General features: G+C 48.6%; 1 protein-coding gene across 2 annotated transcripts; it reads right to left on the bottom strand.

The window, feature by feature from the left end:
• Window positions 1–1,293: 1,293 nt before the first annotated feature.
• Window positions 1,294–23,051, bottom strand: rgs12a (regulator of G protein signaling 12a). Of its 2 annotated transcripts, XM_057855511.1 has the most exons (18): window positions 22,868–23,051; window positions 20,284–21,924; window positions 19,876–19,968; window positions 11,216–11,237; window positions 9,496–9,662; window positions 9,339–9,431; window positions 9,110–9,253; window positions 8,845–9,027; window positions 8,627–8,777; window positions 8,212–8,309; window positions 7,899–8,090; window positions 7,766–7,839; window positions 7,578–7,704; window positions 7,375–7,471; window positions 7,193–7,251; window positions 6,957–7,071; window positions 6,025–6,477; window positions 1,294–1,759 (listed from the first exon to the last, which is right to left on the bottom strand). In XM_057855511.1, exons 2-18 carry the CDS (start codon window positions 21,889–21,891, stop codon window positions 1,557–1,559), a joined length of 3,879 nt encoding a protein of 1,292 aa, XP_057711494.1. In that variant the 5' UTR covers window positions 21,892–21,924; window positions 22,868–23,051; the 3' UTR covers window positions 1,294–1,556. The 2 variants fall into 2 exon arrangements, with proteins under 2 accessions (XP_057711494.1, XP_057711495.1); XM_057855512.1 differs by lacking the exons at window positions 1,294–1,759; window positions 6,957–7,071 and having other exon boundaries at window positions 6,301–6,477.
• Between the last annotated feature and the right edge of the window lie 43 nt (window positions 23,052–23,094).

Genomic DNA, 23,094 nt, shown 5'->3' on the forward strand with positions numbered 1-23,094 from the left:
ATGGATCTTGGCGAGAAGTTTAGCCTAAGCAGCCTGATATTAGAATTCCCCTCAAGAATGATGGGAAACAAAAAAAAAAAAACCTCTCATTTTCAACTTCTCATTAATACAGTGTATCACAAAAGTGAGTACACTCCTCGCATTTCTGCAGATATATCTTTCCATTGGACAACACTGATAAATTGACACTTTGACACGATGAAAAGTAGTCTGTGTGCAGCTTATATAATTTATTTTCCCCTCCAAATATAGCCATTAATATCTAAACCCCTGGCAACAAAAGTGAGTACACCCCTTTGAAAAGAACGTACATCCCTAAATGTCCAAATTGAGTACTGCTTGTCATTTTCCCTCCAAAATGTCACGTGACTCGTTACAGGAGTGCTTTCAGCATTGCTGTAGAGATTGAAGAGGTCAGCCTGTTAGTGATCAGACCATACATCGAATTGGTGTGCATGGTTGTCAGCCCAGGAGGAAGCCTCTTCTGAAGACTGTACACAAGAAAGCCCACAAAAAGTTTGCTAAAGACATGTCAACAAAGCCCATGTATTACTGGAACCATGTCCTATGGTCTGATGAGACGGGCGGGCTTCCTCCTGGGGTGACAGCCATGCACACCAATTTGATGTATGGTCTGAGCACTAACAGGCTGACCCCCCACCTCTTCAATCTCTGCAGCAATGCTGACAGCACTCCTGTAACGAGTCACGTGACATTTTGGAGGGAAAATGACAAGCAGTACTCAATTTGGACATTTAGGGATGTACGTTTTTTTTCCAAAGGGGTGTACTCACGTTTGTTGCCAGGGGTTTAGATATTAATGGCTATATTTGGAGGGGAAAATAAGTGAACTCTATTATACTACTTTTCATTGTGTCAAAGTGTCATTTTGTCAGTGTTGTCCCATCATAAGGTAGACTTCAATATCTGCAGAAATGCGGGGGTGTACTCACTTTTGCGATCCACTGTAAATATTCTTGTAAGTTAATTTTAGGGCCGACACTACGTATTGTGCATCCCGTCTCAAAAGTCAATGTTTAAATCCATGCAACTCTCAAAATGACTGACGTCAGTGGAAGATTTCATTTATTTATTATTGACAACTTCAACCACAGAAGCAGAATATTCAACTATTATCAGGAGTCAACACAGGATGCACCAAGGAGGAAACGATTTGTGCTCCAAATTGTGACTAAAAATCACTTTTTTTTTTTTTTTTTTCCCTCGCCAAATATTTCTTCGAATCAAAAAGTTCAAATAGAAATATATATGGATTCCGTTCACGTTGAATGGAATTTCAAAGGGAATTCCCCCCAAAATACTGGCTTTTTTTTTTTTTTTAACTCGTACTCCGTGAAGTCAACTACAGTACTGCAAGAATACATACACAGGATTTTTGTCAAGAAAATTTCAGTCCGACCCAAAAAACAAAGACGGCGAAACAACGGAAACGGAATATCCGTCATTTGATAGGGTGCTGTTTTCTTGAGGCTCCTTCCCTAGCCGGGGCCTTTCAAAGTGCAGCGGCAGCGGCGGCAGCAGCGCGGGACGGCGGTTTAGACGACGGTGGCTTTAAAAAGGTCGGCCTTGGCGTCGGGCTCGTCCGGCCGGGCGTTCCTCATCCGGCTCTGGCACTGGCGCAGCTCGGCCACGTAGCCCCGGAAGCTCAGGCTGAGCTCCGAGTCGTCCCCGGGCGCCGCGCCCTCCGCGTCCGCTTCCCGTGCCGAAGCCCGGTTCTCTTTTGCGCTGCCGTCGGCGCCTGAAAATTCCCAAACCGGGAACGTCGAGCAAAAGACATTATTGAAAATGGTGCAGATGCGGCCAAATTCAAAGCATCGTCCTACTTCTGACCTATGAATCCCTTCTCTTGTCATATCAGCCGTGCACCCTGCAAATTTGAGATGATCCCAAAATCTTATGGCATGTTTGATTAGAGTCCCTTTCTTCCTTCTTGAGTAATGGCGACCCACTCCTCCCAATTAGAGGTTAGATTTTGTGCCCGAACCCGAACCCGACTCGACCCGACCCGACATTCGGGTCGGGTCGGGCCCACAATTTAAGCATTCACGTTCGGGTCAGGTCGGGTCGGGCCGCCATGCCGGACTAATAAATTATTTAAAAAAAAAAAAAAAAAAATGGAATGGCGTTTTTTTCTGCCAACTCGAAGAAATGAAAATAAATTGCTGCTGCTGCGTTTTTTCCGCGTCACTCAAAAAAAAAAAAAAAAAATGGAGAGCAGTCTCTCTGTATTGCGCTTTTGCTTGTGCGTGTGCACGAACGCCGTGGCGCCGGCCGCTTTTCCTTCTTGTCCTCCCCCTCTACCGTTCGCGCATGGCCGAGGCGCCCCCCTCTCCTGTTCCCTCTCCTTGTCAGAGAGCCGCGTCCATGTGAGAACAATATCCCACACACTCAGAAATATGTTTAACAAACTTTCCAAGCGTTATTTCGTTGTGTGAATGCTTTGATAATTCTAAAAAAAATATGTAGATTATTTAAACATTAAGAAAATTTGCGTTTTTTTTCTGCCAACTCGAAGAAATGAAAATAAATTGCTGCTGCTGCGTTTTTTCCGCGTCACTCAAAAAAAAAAAAAAAAAAAAAAAAAATCGGGTTTTTCGGGCTCGGGCCTGCAAATCTAGTTAAGTGATCGAGCTCGGGCCGGGTCGGGCCTCAATACCAGCGGGCCGTGTCGGGTCGGGATGGATTTTTTAGGCCCGAACTAGGCTCTACTCCCAATAACGCAGTAAAGTTCATCTTTTGACTTAGTTGAATGTAGGATTTATTTAATAACTGGCAGTGAATGTTCATCTTTCAGTGCCGTTGACGGCGCCAGACGAACGAACCGCCGATTTTGCCGTCATCCGCTAGCGTTGCGCAAAAGAAAAAAGAACTAGTTTGGGATGCGGTGCGGCGCTCGACCGCCGATGTAAACAAAGTCTCTGAGCTCCGACAGCCGACCTCCGTCAGGAAGGGGGAAAAAAAAGCCTCGGGATTGTGTAACGACCGATCGGGAAGTGACGCGTCCGCGCTGGTATTTTGTGCCGCAATCTCGGCCCTTCCAGTTCAATCGTCATCGTTCGCTCCTATTTTATATCTGGTCATTCTGTGACATCACCATCATGACATCCTGTTGAATTTTTGTTACTAGCTGTGTGTGTCTGTGTTTAATCTCTATTTCCAGATGGTGTTGTTTTCAAGCTAAATCAGATTTTATTCCAACCGTGATGTATTTAAGGATATGATTTTGGGAACAAACTTTTGCATCTAGATAAGTACAGTGTATGCGTTATTATACATGTACTGTTTCTATTACATACAGTACATGTATGTATAAAGTTGTTCAATTTGGGATTCATTTTAAAATGATTCGTGGATTTCATGAACAGAAGAAATGAAACTTTTTAACGGTAAATAATTCTTCTATAGACTGTGCGCTGTCGAAGTGCCCTTGAGCAAAGGCGTTGAACCCTAATTTGCCCCCAAATGGGTTGGTAGCAGCACCATTGGTGTGTGAATGTGTGCGTGAAAGGGTAAATGTAAAGCGCTTTGGGCATGGTAACCATGTAGAATCTTGCGCTATATAAGTACTGTCCATTTACCATTTATAGTTTTTCTGAACGTGGAACCGTGAAGATTTTTGCCTTTGCAATGTCTCCCTCTAGCGGGTAACACTCATTATGCCAGTTTACAAGCCGGAAAAACCCCCGTTTCTCTATTTTGAGGATTTCCGGGGGGGGGGGGGGGGGGGGGACTCCCAAATTATTAACATTATACGCTATCATTTTTTTTTTTTTTACGTTATATGTACAAAAATTTGGGATTATCATTTGCCTCTCAATATACAGTGGGGCAAATAAGTATTTTAGTCAACCACCGATTGTGCAAGTTCTTCTACTTGAAAAGATTAGAGAATTGTCAACATGGGTAAACCTCAACCATGAGAGACAGAATGTGGAGAAAAAAATCACATTGTTTGACTTTTAAAGATTTTATTCCAAATTAGAGTGGAAAAAGGGTATTTGGTCACCTACAAACAAGCAAGATTTCTGGCTGTCAAAGAGGTCTAACTTCTAACGAGGCTCCACTCGTTACCTGTATTAATGGCACCTGTTTTAACTCATTATCGGTATAAAAGACACCTGTCCACAACTTCAGTCAGTCACACTCCAAACTCCTCTATGGCCAAGACCAAAGAGCTGTCGAAGGATACCAGAGACAAAATTGTAGACCTGCGCCAGGCTGGGAAGACTGAATCTGCAATAGGTAAAACGCTTGGTGTAAAGAAATCAACTGTGGGAGCAACTATTAGAAAATGGAAGCCATACAAGACCACTGATAATCTCCCTCGCTCAGGGGCTCCGTGCAAGATCTCACCCGGTGGCGTCAAAATGATAACAAGAACGGTGAGTAAAAATCCGCGAATCACACAGGGGGACCTAGTGAATGACCTACAGAGAGCTGGGACCACAGTAACCAAGGCTACTATCAGTAACACAATGCGCCGCCAGGGGCTCAAATCCTGCACTGCCAGACGTGTCCCCCTGCTGAAGCCAGTACACGTCCGGGCCCGTCTGCAGTTCACTAGAGAGCATTTGGATGATCCGGAAGAGGACTGGGAGAACGTTTTATGGTCAGATGAAATCAAAATAGAACTTTTTGGTAGAAACAGAGGTTCTCGTGTTTGGAGAATACTGAATTGCATCCGAAGAACACCATACCCACTGTGAAGCATGGGGGTGGAAACGTCATGCTTTGGGGCTGTTTTTCTGCAAAGGGACCAGAACGACTGATCTGTGTAAAGGAAAGAATGAATGGGGCCATGTATCGAGAGATTTTGAGTGAAAATCCCCTTCCGTCAGCGAGGGCATTGAAGATGAGACGTGGCAATGACAATGATCTCAAACACACAGCCAGGGCAACAAAGGAGTGGCTTCGTAAGAAGCATTTCAAGGTCCCGGAGTGGCCTAGCCAGTCTCCAGATCTCAACCCCATAGAAAATCCGCGGAGGGAGTTGAAAGTCCGGGTTGCCCGACGACAACCCCAAAACATCACTGCTCTAGAGGAGCTCTGCATGGAGGAATGGGCCAAAATACCAGCAACAGTGTGTGAAAAGCTTGTGAAGAGTTACAGAAAATGTCTGACCTCCGTTATTGCCAACAAAGGGTACATAACAAAGTATTGAGATGAACTTTTGGTATTGACCAAATACTTATTTTCCACCATGATTGGCAAATAAATTCTATAAAAATCAAACAATGACTTTTTTTCCCCACATTCTGTCTCTCGTGGTTGAGGTTTACCCATGTTGACAATTACATGCCTCTCTAATCTTTTCAAGTGGGAGAACTTGCACAATTAGTGGTTGACTAAATACTTATTTGCCCCACTGTAAACTTTAAATGTCTTGAAAATGAGTTGGAATCCTGCTGTTTTGCAAGTTGTTTCTTTGTTTTGAGTTTGTACATGTGGAAAAAGTGCCATTTCAGAATGTGAGCTTTATTTCTTTGTCATTTCTTAAATAAGCTGACTTGAAACTGAGCTCGTGAAAAGAAACAGAAAAGGGAAGAAGTCAGCCGCATAGAAAATGTAGCCATCCACAATGCGACACCCTAAAAGTAGCCGCCGCCCACACCGCACCAGTAAGCTAGAAAGACGAGCGAGTGCACATCATTATCGCCAGCCAGCCGCCCACCCTTGCGCATGCGGCAAAAGGAGCCGACGAGGACGCCGACGGAGGCGGATCAAAGATTTTCAGAAGACAAACGAGCGTCACGTCCGATTGGAGCTTTTATTCCATCGACCGAATGACAAATGCACACAGTTGATTGGCAGGTCCAAAGAAAGACTTGGAATATTTGCAAACTGTAACTGAGAGACAATCAGAATCCGTTAAAGTAGTCCTTCTCAAACATGAGCTCATTCGCCGTCGATGGCGCTTAAACGTGAGCGTTCGCCCCCTCCGTCTGTCGTTAGCGCGGAAGGCCGAAGCCTTTGTTCACCAAAAACTGAGCTGTTACACAGTACCTGGAGTGGATGTCACGTCCGCGTCTCGAGCGTGAGGGCAGGGCGGCGGCGGCGGGGTGAAGTTGGCCTCGGGCAGGCTCCCCTCCAGCGACGGCACGGGCGACGGGGCGGCGGGCGGCGGAGGCGGCGCGCCGTCACCCTCCGAGTCTGCCGACGCGTCCTCTTCCACCGTGCGGAGGCCGGGCCGCGGGAGGGGGGACGAGCGGGAGCCGAACGGCGGCCCGCGAGGCGGGCGGCGCTCGCGTCCCGCCGAGGAGTCCGGACTCTCGGCGCGCGGGCCTCCGCCGTTCTCGCGCCGTCGTTTCAGAGGATCCGGCGTAGAGCGGGAAGGAGGGGAAACGGGAAGGCTCTCCGGTCGCAGGAAATCGGGAAGCACCAGGTCGTCCTTGCTCAATAGTCCGCGTTGGTCGTCCGCCCGGCTGCTCTGCGCCCGGCTCAGCAGCTCGAAGAATTCTAGCGGGAAAAAGACGGTCGTTCGCTTTGACGAGACGGCGGAGCGTGTTCGAACGGGCCACCAAGCGACCGCAGAGACCAAAGGAAAGCTTCCAAAAGACGAGTTTTCTAATAGGACGACCTCCGCCGCTACTTTCCTGACATCGACCAATGTCAATCCTCACCCCCAAAAAAAGGATATCGCGTTATCGGCACTAAAACGACGTTTCTTGTGACGTCGGGCGGGGGTAAAAAAAAAAAAAAAAAACTGACGGGGTTGTCCAAACCATTCCACGTAGGGCCGCAGTGGGTGCTGGATTTCGTTCCAGCAAAACAAGACGTCACCAATCCGGTGTCTTCATCACTCAGGTTTTAGCGGACACCTCGTTGTGTCTGTGCTCGATCGGCGGTAACGAAAAGCGGGACCCACGGCGGCCCGCTTCGGACACCCACCCCTTCCCATTTTGGCAGTAACGAGAGACGACTCGCGGGAGCGTTACCTTCGGCTTCGTCTATATTAATCTTTTTCTGTTTTCTCTTTTCGCCAAGGAGCGCCGAGTCCGGTCCAGCCGCTCTCCCGTAAAACTCCTTTGGCGTCGTTGACCTCTCATCTCCCTGCGGACGCAACAATAACGCCGCGAAGGGTGCGGTCGCTCGTGTTAGAGTGAAGGGGGAAAAAACCCTCGCCAGCGTCGTCAGCCCAAATGTTAACGCGGGGGACCGGAGCGGTACTCACCGCTGCCGAAAGACTCCCGGGAGGGGCTTGGTTTTTGAGGAAAGCGCTCTTGGACGCGTCTGGAAACGACAAACCAATTCATTTGAGTCCGTTCGTGATACTTTTTGGGCTTCAGTCCAAAATTGGAATGATTTCTATTCCTCAGCAATCACCCAAAAGCGTTTGTCGGGAAAGCGCCGTACCTTTGCAGGGAGGCGCGTCCGCCCGCTCCAGCACGACCCGCAGACCGTCCAAAGTGGATATAGGCGCTCCCAAGTCCAAAGGTTCCGTCCGGCCACTCTACAACAAAGCGGACGACGGAGCGTTTGGAGGTAAAAGTAGAAAACCGCCAGATTGAAATAAAGGCCGAGGGTGACGGGGAGTAATGGTAGCTCGCGCGACTTACTATTTTTACCACCAGATCGGCGAGCGGCAGGCCGTACTTGGCCGCCACGGGGCGTAAAACCTCGGCGACCGGCTTGCCGGGTTTGGCTTTCAGCCCCACCGAGCGGTTGATGGGAACCAGGTCCAGTCTGAACGGGAGCGAGAGGACGTCACGCCGGCGAGCGCTAGCAAATCGGGGCGGCGACGCACCGAAACAAGGTCCTCTTCTCTAGTCGCAGATCTCGTGAGCTCAGGGTCATGCAGTCTTGGTCCAACACCAAAGGCTTTCATTTCAAAAATACAGAAATGAGTGAATCGCCGCTAGACTCGGCGGCTAACTCACCTTTTCTCCTCCCACCAGGAAGAGGTCCACCGCCGCCACGTTGACGCCGATGCCGTGACACAGAATCTGGAGGAGCTCTCGAACGGAAGCGCCGGAGCGAAGGGTGACGGACGAGCGGGAGCCGTCGGGCAGCGTCACGTTGCACCGTTTGGGAGATCGCTCCCACGCGCCCGCCGAGTGCCGGTTGTCTGACTGAAAGTGAGTAGCGCCGGCATTTTGGCTTTGGGATAAATTGTCGCCGCTCCGCGCGCCGAGAAAAAGTGAGTAGGCGCGCAAATAAAGTAGGCTCCGTTGGTTGCCGTGGTGATCTTACCTCCATCTTGCCGGCGGAGCAGGAAGTCGCCATGTCCAGGCTCGTACTAGACGACAAGGAGCCCTGCGACTCCCTTCGCCCGTTGCTCCCCCAGTAGTCTGCGCGACGCGTCACCCGGACGGACGTGACGAAAAAAAAAAAAGGTAAATGGACAGTACTTATATAGCGCATTTATCTGCATGGTTACCATGCCAAAAGCGCTTTACATTAGCACAAATTCACACACCAACGGGGCTGCTGCCATGCAAGGCGCTGTCAACCCATTGGAGGCAGGGTTCAGTGCCTTCGACAGTGAGCAGTCGTAGCCGGGAATCGAACCCCTGACCCTTCGGTCCAAGGACAACTCCAGCGACCAACTGCGCCACGGCCGCCCCCCCCCCAGAAAATCGAGGGCAACTTCACGCGCGGGGCTTACCGAGGTCGATGTCGCCGACGTCCTTCTTTTTCGGACCTTTGCCGAAGCTCCGGTTGCGAGACCACGAGAAGAAAATCCCGCGTTTTCTGTCGGCGCCCTCGTCTCGGCCGTCCTCGGCCAGCGACCCGCCGGACCGCTGTTTCCCGGCGTCCTGCGAGGAAGCGCGAGCTAACTGCCGCCGTTCGGCGTTCCGACGGATCGGACGTCCGGCGAAGCACCTTTTTGGGAGTGGAGAGGGCGGAGCGGTCCGAGCCGGCGCTGTGTTTGGACGGCGCCGGACTGCAGGGGATCCGGTAGGGATCCGGCAAGGGCAGGCCGTCCGCCTCGGCGCGTGTGCACTCCTGGTAAAGGGAGGACTTGAGAAAGCGCGAGTAGCTGTCAAACTTCATCAGGTTGAAGATCTAGAAGCGACGAGGCGTAAAAATGAGCCTTTTGCCCTGGCGAGACGACGGAAAATATTTGTTCACTTTGACCGGAGCCTACCTGCAGCTGTTGAGTCTTGAACATTTCGGGCCTCGGGGACGTGAGGACGTCGTCGGCCAGCTGAGCTTGGCTGTCAATGTTGACCGGCATGGTCGCCTCGCTCGACAGGAAGCTGTCGTAAATCTCGCCGGCTCTCCGGGACAGCTGCCGGACGCGTGTCAGTGGCGGGCGGGCGGGCGGGCGGGCGCAAATGATAAAGCGGGCGGGGCGACCACATCGGCGGACATACCTGTTTCTTGTCAGTGGCGGGAACATGACTGAAGTATTCGCAGGCTTGCCAGAACAAGATATTCTCCTCGCTAAATTCTTTCTTGAGGAATTCCTGCCGGGACGTAAAGTGGCGGCTTTGGAACCGGGCGGGCCGAAAAGGAAAGTCGCTCTCTTACCGAGAAGTAGCGGACGCCCACGGGGTCCTGGAGGAGGCGCTCGAAGCAGGCGGCCCAGCCGGCCACGCGTTGTTCCGGAAGCCCCCGCCGGCTGCCGGGGAGACTGCCGTTACTGTTCAGGCTGCTGTGGCTGCAGCATCCTTGCAACTGAACGCCGCCGCTGTAATCTGCCAGATCCAAAAGCAACCTTTGATTGATCGGACGGAGATCCCTGGTTTTTCCCGGTTAATGGGGACCGGAACCCCGCCGCGATAAGTGGGAAAAAAAAAAATTGGTGTTTTCAATGGATTTATTCAGATTCGGCATTGGAACGAGCTACATATAATACATGTTTTTTTCCCCACTTTTATTCCCCCAAAGTGTAATAAAAAAAACAACTTTTATGGATACATTTTAGGCACCGTATTGGCCTAAGACAGCCCTGATTATAAGACGACCCCCTATTTTTCAGGACTCAAGTTTGAAAAAAGACTTTTTAAACACCAAATTCATTTTTACACAGAAAATTACAGTACATCTGAAACAAATGATTATAACAATATATTTGAAAGAAAAAGCATGTTATTTCGCCTCATTCAAATCTTAATATCTGAACATTTAAATATGTAAATGGCTTCTGGTTTTTGAAATGTAAATAAACCAATCAATGCGATAAAACAACAAAATTGCAATCACTGCATTAACCATCAAAGTGTAACTGTAGTCTTGAAAGAAATCTGAATAAGAAAAAACATTGCAATAAAATAATGCAAACTGGTTCAACTTGAGAGTAGCTGAGATCTGTCGTGACAGAACATTGCTCCAATGATATCTGGCGCCATCTAGCGTCGTGCATGGGTATAATGTCTAAACCCCGAATATAAGACAACCCCCACTTTTCAGTCTTATTTCAATGCAAAAAACAATACGGTTCTTTAAATGTAATGATTATGAGTTTTAAACATGTCCCATTATTGTCCCACGAATTATTTTTTTTAACAAGAATGAAGTATAAAAACGCTTGTCTTCAATAAATGTCTCATTAAGTGAGTCCACTCAAATTCTCTCAAGCTGCTCCCTTACAATGAGTTGCCACAGCAACTGTTTAACAAGTTAAACGATGATTGACACATGGGGCGCTTTGAAGCTTTGGGTTCCAGGCATCCGTGGCGAGATCAAACATCATTAAATGTCTGTCAATCGTTAACTTTAATAAGCAACTCCAGTGCACTGCATGAGCAACTAAGAGCAGGGAAAGGGAGTAGAGTCGGACTACGCCATCTGCTCTCGACAGCTCATCTGTATTATTATTATTTTCTTTTTTTTTTTTTTAATCGGAAAAAAATCTGCCATGGACTGAGAGCAAAAAGTAGCGATGGATCACTGTATTTCATCTGGCTTCTTTGAACTTGAATTAAATTGGCCAAAGTTGTTCCCGATTTGGCATTGCCGTCTGTTCAGATGTTGTTGTTTTTTTTTGCCACTTCTTCAATACAAGTCCAATTGTGAAGTGGTGCCTTGACTTGGGAGTTAGTTTCTCTGTCATGCAGCTTGTACATGACCAAATGCTATACATATATTTTGTGAAATAAATGCTAACTGCACGTTAGCCTCTCCAAAGTATCCGGGAAGATGATGCGACACCGGCATTTCTTTTGACAAATTTCAAGTGAGCTTGTTAGTAATGAACGAACAAATGTTCATTGGATTGTACGTCGGCTAGTGATAAACCCCTACTCACCGCCGTCCGAGGAAGCCGCCGACTGAAAGAGAACAAAGAGAGACATGAGTGAGAGGCTGCCGTCACGTCGCGAGCCGCGAAAACATTTGCGGACACTCGCGAAACTCTTTTCTTTCCGCCTCGTCGGGGTGCCGCCCCCGCTCCTCACGGCCCTGAAAGTGAGCATTCTTTCAAGAGGGGTCATCAGTGGCTCTAAGTGGGCTTCTATTCACTTGCTAATTGCAGCATTGATTGCTTTAATGTGCTTTGACACAAAGGCCAAGTAACTGACCGCCCACCCCGTTAGCAAGCTAATTCACATCAAAAGCTGGCTCTGTGGTGTTTCTTGCTCCAACTCTTAACGACAAACACAAGAGGAATTTGAGCCGCCAACGAATGAACGATCCAACAATTCAGTCCGGTTTGGAGGCCATCTCTGCATATTCCCCCGTCCATTTGAATCTAGGCTCGTACATGTCGCCGGCTGCCTAGCAAAGCCTAAGGGTGGCGGAAACACCGAAAACCGAGACCTTGTTTTTAATGTTGCCGTCTGAGCCCAGAGCGTGACATTTTGTTCCATCGCCAGCCACATGCGTACGCGGCCCGCGTAAACCGCTAATTGTGTGCCGTAGGCTCTTTACAACTCTCCAGATGCGGAGTTCAACTCCGAGTAGTCGACACCCGAGAGCCCCGCCTCCCGCGGTCGCCGCCATATGTTTGTAGCGGCATCGTCGGAGCAAACCGAGGAGAACACGGACCGACCGTCCGCGTGTCCCTTTGGGGCTCCCAAAACCTCAAAGTTTAAGTACATAGTGACTGTAGCTTCTGAGGGAGAAACCTTGTGATGTCATGTTTTCAGAACTTCCCGAGCTTTTACTCAACGAGATGACAATGAGGAAAGACATCCTCTCGAAGCATCCAGAGAAAAGCCGGAGCGAAGCTCTCAGTTCGGCTTTTCCATCGGCTCCTCACGTTTAAGCTCGAGGCAGAAATGCGGGTATTCTGACCCCAAAAAGCTGACCGTCTCCGATAGCGGTCGGCCCGGTCGATAACGCGACAAACGGAAGCAATAAAGTCTACGTCAGGGGTGGCCAATCCCTGTCCTCGAGAGCCCCTATCCAGCTTGTTTTCCGTGTCTCCCTCCTTTAACACACCTGAATCAAATGATCAGCTCATCAGCAAGCTCTGCGGCAGCCTGATAACGATCCTGATTAGTCGATTCAGGTGCATTACAGGAGGGAGACATGGAAAACGAGCTGGATAGGGGCTCTCCAGGACCGGGATTGGCCACCCCTGGTCTACGTGCGCACGAGGCACGACCGCCCGCCAACTTGCAAGCAAAACATTCTAACGCTCCTTGTCCACACACCCCCTTCCTCTCTCGACGCCTCGGGTGACACGTGGGCCGTCTTACGCATGCGAACTCTTTGATCCCCCGCCTTTGGCCCGCAAAGTCCGCCAAATGGAACGAACCCCAGAAAAGAAGCCGGGTCCTAAATGCGCTTCTGGTATTTCCGCGACGACTGAGTCCGGTAATGTCGGCGACAAAATAAACCCCGAGTGAGCAGACTCCGCCGCCGATCGCGTCGACGGGAGTGAAACTCGGCGTTTGCTTCGGGCTCGTCGAGACACGCTCTCGGCATTAAAAACCCCCGGATGAACAAAGCCACGCAAATAACCGCGAGCCCCCGCCACTTCAAACTGTTGTTTCCGAGTGAGGGATGAACCGCAAAGCGATGAGAAAAACGGCCGTCTCCACCAAAAGAAGAGCTGGCAACCGCGAGGGAGGGAGGGAGGGAGGGGAAAAAAGCGGACTTACAGTGTTAAAGTTCCACGTCCTCTTGAAAGAAAGTCTCTTTTTGAGACTCATTGTTCTCCCGACTGCTCGGCGAGCGGCACGCTAGGCAGAGTCGACGCGCGCATACCTGAGCATTCCCCACCCAAAGCGAGGCCAACCGTGTCTGTACAAGTCAAGAAGGGAGGGGGGGTGGGGGGGAGACCCTGAAATTTGACAGAGCAGGGGGCGGTTTCTCTTCCTCGGCAGCTGTTGCCACGGCAACCCAACCGACGATACGTAGTCTGTCCGACGTGGACGAGAAGCCCCCCTTCTTTCCTCGGACGAAACCGCAATGCCCCCCTTCTGGTCTCGCTCGAAAAAGAAGAAAAACAGTCGGAGTAAATTGCAACCATATGATTTCTGTCGATTCCAATGGCAAAGCTGGCGATGGGAATCGTTGCGGAACCGCTGTCTTTTTGTTTTTTCCCGGAACGCGTGTTCGTTTTATGCCGCGAATTGCCGAACGACGCCGATTTGGAGCCCAAAAAACCCACAAATATACAAAAGTAAAGGGCAATGTTATTTTGCCAACCAACACTTTTTTAAATGACGATAGCGAGCTAAAAACGTAACGAGATTGATGCCGGTTTTCGTCCGACGAGACGAAAGTGCGCAATCGTTTCCGTCGTTTCAGAATGTCTGACATTTTATGTGTAGTTGGCCCGCATGGTAGCGGTCGTGACACTGGTGATTTTCCACCATTCTTCTTTGGCCAACTGCTCCAGGTCTCTGAGATTGGAAGGGTGCCATTTTCAGATCCCTCCAAAGGTGTTCTACAAGATTGAGGTCTGGCCACTTTAGAAGTCTCCAGTGCTTTCTCTCAAAGCATTCTCTAGTGCTTTTTGAAGTGTGTTTTTGGGTCATTGTCTTGCTAGAAGACCCATGACCTCTGAGGGCTTTCTCACACTGGGCCCTACATTATGCTGCAAAATTTGTTGGTCATCTTTAGACTTCATAATGCCATGCACACGGTCAAGTAGTCCAGTGCCAGAGATGGCAAAGCAACCCCAAAACATCAGGGAATCTCTGCCATGTTTGACTTTGGGGACCATGTTCTTTTCTTTTAAGGCCTGTTTTTTTTTTTTTTTTCCTGTTGATGCCTTATCCCACAAAGCTCTACTTTTGTCTCATCTGACCAGAGAACATTGTTCATTGGTAAGTTCTCAGGTAAGTTTTGGCAAATTCCAGCCTGGCTTTTTTATGTCTCTGGGTCAGAAGTGGGGTCTTCCTGGGTAGTCCCCCTATTCATTCAGACGCCGACAGATAGTACGGGTTGACGCTGTCGTACCCTCGGACTGCGGGACAGCTTGAAGTTGTTTGGGATGTTAGTCGAGGTTCTTTAGTCACCATCCGCACAATCTTTGGGTGAAATCTCTTGTCAATTTCCGTTTCCGTCCACATCTAGGAAGGTTAGCCACGGTGCCGTGGGCTTTACACTGATTGATGAAACTGCGCACGATAGACACAGCAACATTCAGGTTTTTGGAGATGGACTTTTGGCCTTGAGATTGCCCACGCTTTCTCACAATTTTGCTTCTCATGTCCTCAGACAATTCTTTGGTGCTCTTTCTTTTCTCCATGCTCAATTTGGTACACACAAGGACAGAGGTTGAGTCAACTTGAATCCATTTTAACCGGCTGCAAGTGTGATTTAGTTATTGCCACCATCTGTTATGTGCCACAGGTTAGTAACAGGTGCTGTTAATGACACAAATTAGAGAAGCGTCACATGATTTTCCAAAGGGTGCCAATACTTTTGTCCGGCCCATTTTTGAAGTTTTGTGTAAAATGATCATGATTGATAGATTTTTCCCATTCTCTTTTGTGTTTTTCATTGCAGGCAAAAAAAAAAAAAAACCAAAAAAACCCAGCGCTTTGTGCTAAAAAGGAAAATGTCAAAACTACGGTGGAGATGTGAACAAACCCATCCCGGCACTCTGCCATGACAGTAAATTGCATTGTGCCGTTTTGTAACCCTCCTGTCAAACGAACTAAACCATGAAAGTAAACATACCGCCTATGGATATGTAAATACATATATACAGTATCCCAACAATCATTTAGGCAGCTTCATTTGATTCAACTCAGAAAAAAGGTTGTAAAATACTGAAACCAATGAAAGCCTCAGTTTGGTTCTGGCGAGCGGCGAGTGGAGGAGTTCTAACGGCCAATGGCTTTCATGTGACGCTCGGTTTGTCACAAGATGTCTAATTACATATTGAGATCATGGCAGTTATCTGCCACGGAAAATACCATCAAGGCGACTTCCTTCTTGCGGAGATAAGATGGAGACATTTCCTGAAAACGAGCGATCCAAACGTAATAACGTTTCACATAGGTAAAATACGCATCGGCGGCCCGCGGGTTTCCCGACGACGGAGGGGTCACGGGGGTCGTAACGCAATCCGTAAAATGAACGCTCTGGCGCTAGCGCCGCCACTCCACGCGTTTTATCCAAAAGAACGGGTGGTGCCCGATCCGGCCCGGAGGGCGACCACATAAGACGTGAACGACCACACCCTCGCGCTGCTATTTTGCTCCCATAAAAAGAGAAGAAGGAAAAAAAACCGACACCACAAATGGACTTTCCGCACTTGAAATCCGACACGTATAATTTGGCCTGTGGCCCCCGTTTTCCGACAAAGCGCGGCGCCGGCCGCGCGATGCCGTTTAAGAATCGGCCGTGATTGTTCACTTCCTGAGTTTACGTTCTGCCGTCTAATCGCTTTGGTCGTGCGGGGAAGCTGAGCTACTTGTCCCCCTCCCCCAAAAAGAAATCAAAAATGGAAGTTTATTCCTTTGGAAGAAGGCCTTCATTCAAGTATAGGAAAAAATGGCCAAAAATATGTCCCATTTTCATTCCCAAAAATCTCCATAGTTGCTTTGCATGTGTTTAAGCGGAACGCATTGTGTTAAATGTGTATATCACATTGTATTCAATTGATCCTGGAAAGGATCCTGAATGGATGTGGCAAATATACTAGTAGTTCATGGGTTTAACCAAACCCCTGACCCATAGCGTATGGTGCCTGTCAAATGTTTCCTTTTTTTTCTTATCCAAAATATACAGAAAGCAGTATTTCATCTACTAGTCAATGAACTCATTGGCTGCCATCGGCGAACGAACGCCGCCGTCCCTCCCGGTTCAAATGGTTCGGTGGCCGACTTGCGATAAACTCATTTAAGTGTAGGAAAATTCTGAACCGTAAAATGACCGCTCGGGTCCAAATGAATACCTGTTCTGAAAAAGACCCAAAAAATCTTGAACGGAAAACCAGAGCCGAGAAGCGACGCGGCCCGCCCCCCAAAAAAATCACAGAGAAGACTTACAGAAGTGAGCTCCATGAATGGCACTCCGGCGGGTCCATTCGCGGCAGCCGCACGCGCAAAAATCCCAACAGGGAGCCCGGAACCCTCGCGCGCTCTGCTTTTCCTCGGTGGTGGTAAATTCCTCCTCTGTGTTTACCTCCCCGCCCCCGTGTCTTCTCGGAGCCTCTTCTTTTACGCCCACGGAGGGGAGGGGAGGGGAGGGGAGCGAGCGGCTTAAATCGTCGCCCGACGTCCCGCCCCTTTAAAACGGGAGGGTCGGCACTGAATTTGTTCATTTCAAATTGACTGCAAAAGGACGCCAAAATTCATGCACCCTGTGTTTGTTTTGTGGTGATTTATCACACGGCCGGTTTGCTGCCAGAGGGAAACGTTGATCAAAGCGAAAAAAAACAAAACAACGTAAGGTGGGGGCCGAGGTGGTATTGGAGGTGCTCGTTGCAGTTCCAGTCAATCCAACTCATTTCATTCTTTGGACATACTCGTGACATTTTCCAAATGTCATTTGTGTGTGGGGATGCTGTGCAACATGTTGACCGGGAGGCAAACCAATAATCACAAAAATATCAAATGTTTCTTTTTTTATTTTTTGCCAATTGAGGGTTTTTTTGTGCTTTTTGACATGCCCTATACAACTTCAACTAAAATAATTTCTCTTTTTTTGTGTGATTTTTGAGCGGTTATTTTTTCCATGTAATTGTCTTTTGCATTTTTTTCATGGTTTTACCTTGTTGTGTATTTAAGATTGAATTTTTTTTTCTATGTGTTTGTGATTAGCACAACAAACCTAATATACAGTGGGGCAAATAAGCATTTAGTCAACTATTAATTGTGCAAGTTCTCCCACTTGAAAATATTAGAGAGGCCTGTAATTGTCAACATGGGTAAACCTCAACCATGACAGACACAATATGGAAACCCCCCCCCAGAAAATCACATGGTTTGATTTTTAAAGAATTTATTAGCAAATCATGGTGAAAAATAAGTATTTGGCCAATACCAAAAGTTCATCTCAATTAGCGCTGTCCCAAACGACTAATTTTCTCCCGATTAGTCACCCGACTATTTTTACGATTAGTCGACTAATCTAATAATTATTTTTTAAATTTTTTAAACTAATTTAGCAATGAAATTTTTGTTGACGCTTATCAATTAAAAAAAAACATATTGGAACACTCAAATCATTTATTAAAGTACAAATAAACACGTAAATAACAATAATAAATCACAAATAAACAATGAGTTCAAATGCTGATAGAATTAACTAGTGTAGCATCCCGATTGAAAAGATGGTCTCTTAAACTGATGGTTTACAACTTTTATTCCATCCTTGATGTAAACACACCGTAAGAGCTACGGCGCACACAAATAAAGCAACACAATTAGAAATTAACAAAAACTTTTCACATTTTTCCTTTTAAACCTTATTTATATGTCAATGAATTGCCTATATGAATTGCCTTTACCTTATTACCTTATCATTGACAATCTCTCCCTTGAGTGCAATCACTGTATATACTGTATATATTTATGACCTTTTAACCTTATATAATTTTCTATACCATAAAATAAACCATAACATGAAATAAACCTTTCAATTAGCATTAAGAACAATACTAATAGCACTTATAGGCCCATTGTCAATTAAACATTATTATTTAGTAAGGCGACAGCACCCTCTGGTGTACAAAAAATGAAAAGAAAAAAAAAAAAAAAACCTTACAAACTGCGTGAAGGCGCTTGAGGTGTTTATTCACGGCCGACGTGCAGCTAAGCTTGGGACTGAAGAGACAGGACAGAAGAGTGTACTCTCCTTTGTTTCTTTGAAATAAGTCAATGTTTTGGACACTCTGGTGCGCTTTTTTTGGCTTTGTGCGGCTTTCCCTGCTTGCAAACAGAGCATCCGACATTCTAACTTTCCACGCATATATTTTTTTAACCCTTCATTTACCGTCGACGGCATGTTGTGCTCGTCGACGGATTTACGTCATCGATGACGTCGACTACGTCGACTAGTCGGGACAGCTCTAATCTCAATACTTTGTTATGTACCCTTTGTTGGCAATAACGGAGGCCAAATGTTTACTGTAACTCGTCACAAGCTTTTCACACACCGTTGGAGGTATTTTGGCCCATTCCTCCATGCAGATCTCCTCTAGAGCAGCGATGTTTCGGAGCTGTCCTCGGGCAACGCGGACTTTCAACTCCCTCCGCAGATTTTCTATGGGGTTGAGATCTGGAAACTGGCTAGGCAGAAATGCTTCTTACAAAGCCACTCCTTTGTTGCCCTGGCTGTGTGTTTGGGATCATTGTCATGCTGAAAGACCCAGCCACGTCTCATCTTCAATGCCCTCGCTAACGGAAGGGGATTTTCACTCAAAATCTCTCGATACATGGCCCCATTATTCTTTCCTTTACACAGATCAGTCGTCCTGGTCCCTTTGCAGAAAAACAGCCCCAAAGCATGACGTTTCCACCCCCATGCTTCACAGTGGGTATGGTGTTCTTCGGATGCAATTCGGTATTCTTTCTCCTCCGAACACGAGAACCTGTGTTTCTACCAGAAAGTTCTATTTTGGTTTCATCTGACCATAACGCATTCATCCCAGTCCTCTTCCGGATCAGCCAAATGCTCTCTAGCGAACCGCAGACGGGCCCGGACGTGTACTGGCTTCAGCAGGGGGACAAGTCTGGCAGTGCAGGATTTGAGTCCTTGGCGGCGCATTGTGTTACTGATAGTAGCCTTTGTCACTGTGGTCCCAGCTCTCTGTAGGTCATTCACTAGGTACCCCCCCGTGTGGTTCTTGGATTTTTGCTCACCGTTCTTGGTATCATTTTGACGCCACGGGGTGAGATCTTGCACGGAGCCCCAGATCGAGGGAGATTATCAGTGGTCTTGTATGTCTTCCATTTTCTAATAAGTGCTCCCACAGTTGATTTCTTTACACCAAGCGTTTTACCTATTGCAGATTCAGTCTTCCCAGCCTGGCGCAGGTCTACAATTTTGTCTCTGGTGTCCTTCGACAGCTCTTTGTTCTTGGCCATAGTGGAGTTTGGAGTGTGACTGACTGAGGTTGTGGACAGATGTCTTTTATACCGATAATGAGTTAGAACAGGTGCCATTAATACAGGTAACGAGTGGAGCGTCGTTAGACCTCGTTAGAAGTTAGACCTCTTTGACAGCCAGACATCTTGCTTGTTTGTAGGTGACCAAATACTTATTTTCCACTCTAATTTGGAAATCTTGAAAAATCAAACAATGTGATTTTCTGTTTTTTTTTCCAAGTAGGAGAACTTGCACAATTGGTGATTGACTAAATACTTAATTGCCCCACTGTACAAACAAAATGACAACTAATCACTAATGCTGGCTTCTCAATGGAGAATACATAGTAACACCCTCCCCCTCCATATCTCTTGACTGCCTTCTAGCGCCCCTTGATGGCGGATTTTCGTCATTACGACAGAGGACTTTTAACAATGGCAATGGCACCGATGTAAAAAACGCAAACCTTACCTCGAGGTCGTCCAGCGATCGAGCCAGGCTGAGGCGTTTTGACGTGCGGCGTTTGGAGGCGCGGAGCACACCCAATCCCCAAAATCTGGAGCCCTGTCAAGAGCAGAGTGGAGACCTTGTTCAACATCATCATTTCATGGAAGGCTTTTAAAAAAAACAACATTTTTTTGCGACGTCACTTTGGTGAAAGCCACCGTGGTCATCTTTGGCAAAAATCATTTCAAACCTAATGTAGAAAAAAGAGGAAAGGACACTAGTTTTGCCCAAAGTAGCCGAGTATTTCTTTTTTTCCCAAAAATCGACTGGAGCAAAAGTAAAAATTAGGGCAAGTAAACGCAACGTCTGTTAATATTATCACTCAAGTGACCGAAGTGGAAATTTGAAGGCTCGGCCGGCCGGACAACTCACATTTTTCCCACAGTGGTTCTTTCTCTCCGCGAAGGCTCGGGTCCACTCGTCTTCGGGGGGCATCATCGGGAGGAGCTCGGCAGAGCCGTACTCGTCCGGGGGAATCCGGCTCGCGGGGGGCGGCTCGTCGTGCGGCGCCGCCCGAGGCTCCGGATCGCCGCCGAGGGGTTTGGACCATTTGGGCTTGCGGAACCAGCGCCGGCTAGCCTTAAGAGGCTCTGGCGTTTTTTGGCCCAAAGGAGGAAACGGTGGCGGGGGCGGCTTGAATCGGAACCTGAGCCGAGGCGGCGGACCGCCGTAAAAGCCCGCCAGCGAATCTGGCCCGGGAAGCGACTCCGAAAGGGAGCGAGCGCCGCCGCCGTGCCCCGGATGCGGTGTTTGGTCACCATCGTAAAAGTCGAACGGGACGCGGTCCGGGGATGCGGGATTATCCCGTGGACAGGTGGGGAGGAGGACCCCGGAGCAGTTTGGGATTAGCGAAGGGAAATCTCTGGCGGCTCTGTCCTCGGGGGGCGAGGCGTTGTCGATACCGCTGTCCCCGTTGCTACTCGCGCCGCCTCCGTTCTCCTCCGCTCTCTGACGGGCCTCCGCCTCTAGCTCGGCTCGGAGCCTCTCCACCGCGTCCCCCATGTCGCTATACAGCGCGGTGACAAAACGAAGGACTTCGGGCGGAGACCGGGGGAATTCCGGGCAACCCGAGGAGGCGTCCGGATCCGGGCCGCAATCCGAGTCGAAGCGCGCGGCGATCCCCGCGTGCTCCGCGTGGTCGGCCAGATCCGGGTCGATGAAGAAAACGTGGCAGGAGGCCCTCAACGGAACGTCTCGCGCCACCCGACCGTCGATGACGTGCGCGGTGGTCACCAGGCAGAAGAAGCGAGGGTCCTCGGCGCAAACGGCCCCTAGGAGCAGGTTCTCGGCGGGAAAAGCCGCCAGGACGACTCCCGCGTCGTCGCAAAGTCGGACGCAGTCCGACGTCAGCTTCATGACCACCAGCGTGTGCGTATCCTGCTCCGTACCCAGCTGGCGGATTCGGTCTCGGATGGCCTTCAAGCCGTCGTCCTCCGATCGCCGCGTGTTTAATATCAGCTCGGTGGAGCTCAGGTAGCCCACCACCAAGGTCGTGTTGAAAACGCTCCCCGTCTCCTCGCCGTCCGTGAAAGCGTAACGTTCTCGGGACAGCGGCGACATATCCGGCGCCGACAACGGCCTCTGCTTTTTAGCCGGCGACCGGCGCCGGTCGTCGCGCAGCACGGCGACCTTTTCGGGGCTTATTAGAAACTTTTCGTCGTGTAAGATAGGGTTCCCGATGACGCGCCCTTCGCCGCGCACGACCAAGCGCAAGGGCCCGACGGAGCGGCCGATCATCCGCACCACGGTCTCGCGCGAAGCGTCGGACACGTCGGTTCCGGCGACGGCCACGATGCCGTCGCCACGTTGCAGTCCCGCCAGGCGGGCGCCGCTCCCTTCCAGGACGTCGCTCAACAAGCACGGCCGCTGTCCCGAGACTGTGAAGCCGTAGCCCGCCCGACCGCGGTCCACCTCGACGCGCCGGAGCTCGCCGCCCGCTCTTAAATCCGGACGCCTCTCGGCGCCCTCCCGGATCCTCATCTGGCTCGCTCGCGCTAGTCTTTCGTCGCCATCCTACGGTCACGTAAGAAGACCAAAGTCATTCAAAGTGCAGCGTTAACATCTTTGCTAGCTCTTGACGTTAAAGAGTTTGCGTCGAGGCTTTGCTTTGCAAATGGATTTCGTTTACGGTCGCCGCAAATATGCGGCTTTTCCCACCCAAAATGCACATTTCAGGTGGATTCTGAGCGATTAAGATTCATCTAACAGATCATCAAATATATCGATGAGTATTTTGACAATCGATTATTATTATTATTTTTTTTTTCCCAACCTAACATTGTCCAAATTCTTCAAAGTCAATATTTTGGCATTTCTGCAGACTGATGATCTTAGCCATTATTCCAAATATTTGCCAAAATCTACTTTTGGATTTTTTTTTCTCCATTGGTTCCAATGCACATTCCCATTAAGACAAGTTTGATACAACACTTGATCAAATTAGATTTTGAGTGTATTGGAGTCGATTTGGTCCCAAAATATATAAAAATTGTTCATTTGGCTGTCACTGCAGTCAAAATAATTGAACGTCTACCGCTGTCGATGGGAGCCAAGGATTTAACTCCTGGACCTTAAACCTCATAATTCCGACCTTAACAGCTGAACTTTTCACTCATTTAACTGATTTGATTTCTGATGAATTCAAACGAGGGGAAAATGGATATAACATACTAAGACAGTGAGAATAAGGTCAAATCTGACATGATCGAGATAAAACAAATATGTGTGCTTGAAGTCGTTATCCGTCAAGGCTGAACGCACGCGCGCGGCGCGCACGCACAGAGCGGAGGGCTTTTGCGTAGAGTGCCAGCTGGCTTAACAAGAAAACTTGAATGACAAGCAGACGTTTGGCAAATGTCACACATTTGAAAAGCGACCATGCACAGTGTGCTTTTCTATCGCCATTTTTGTTTAGCCAACTTTAAAGACTAGTTTGTGAACTTTTTTTGCGCGTTACCTTGGACGCTGTCGAGGGCTCCGAAAAACGGAAATGGTCATGAAAAATGTAAAAAGGTCGAAGCAGCTTTCAAACGTCCAGAATTGACATTTCGCTCTTCCAAATAATACACCGAGGTCGTGATTGAAGTGCCCTCCATATGCGGTTGCGTCGTGAACGCGCGCACGCGGTGCGCACGCGCACAGCCCCTCGAACAAAGCGGCATTGACGGTCACCATGACGACGTA

Source organism: Corythoichthys intestinalis, chromosome 13, assembly GCF_030265065.1.
Source record: "Corythoichthys intestinalis isolate RoL2023-P3 chromosome 13, ASM3026506v1, whole genome shotgun sequence".
Lineage (NCBI taxonomy): Eukaryota > Metazoa > Chordata > Actinopteri > Syngnathiformes > Syngnathidae > Corythoichthys > Corythoichthys intestinalis.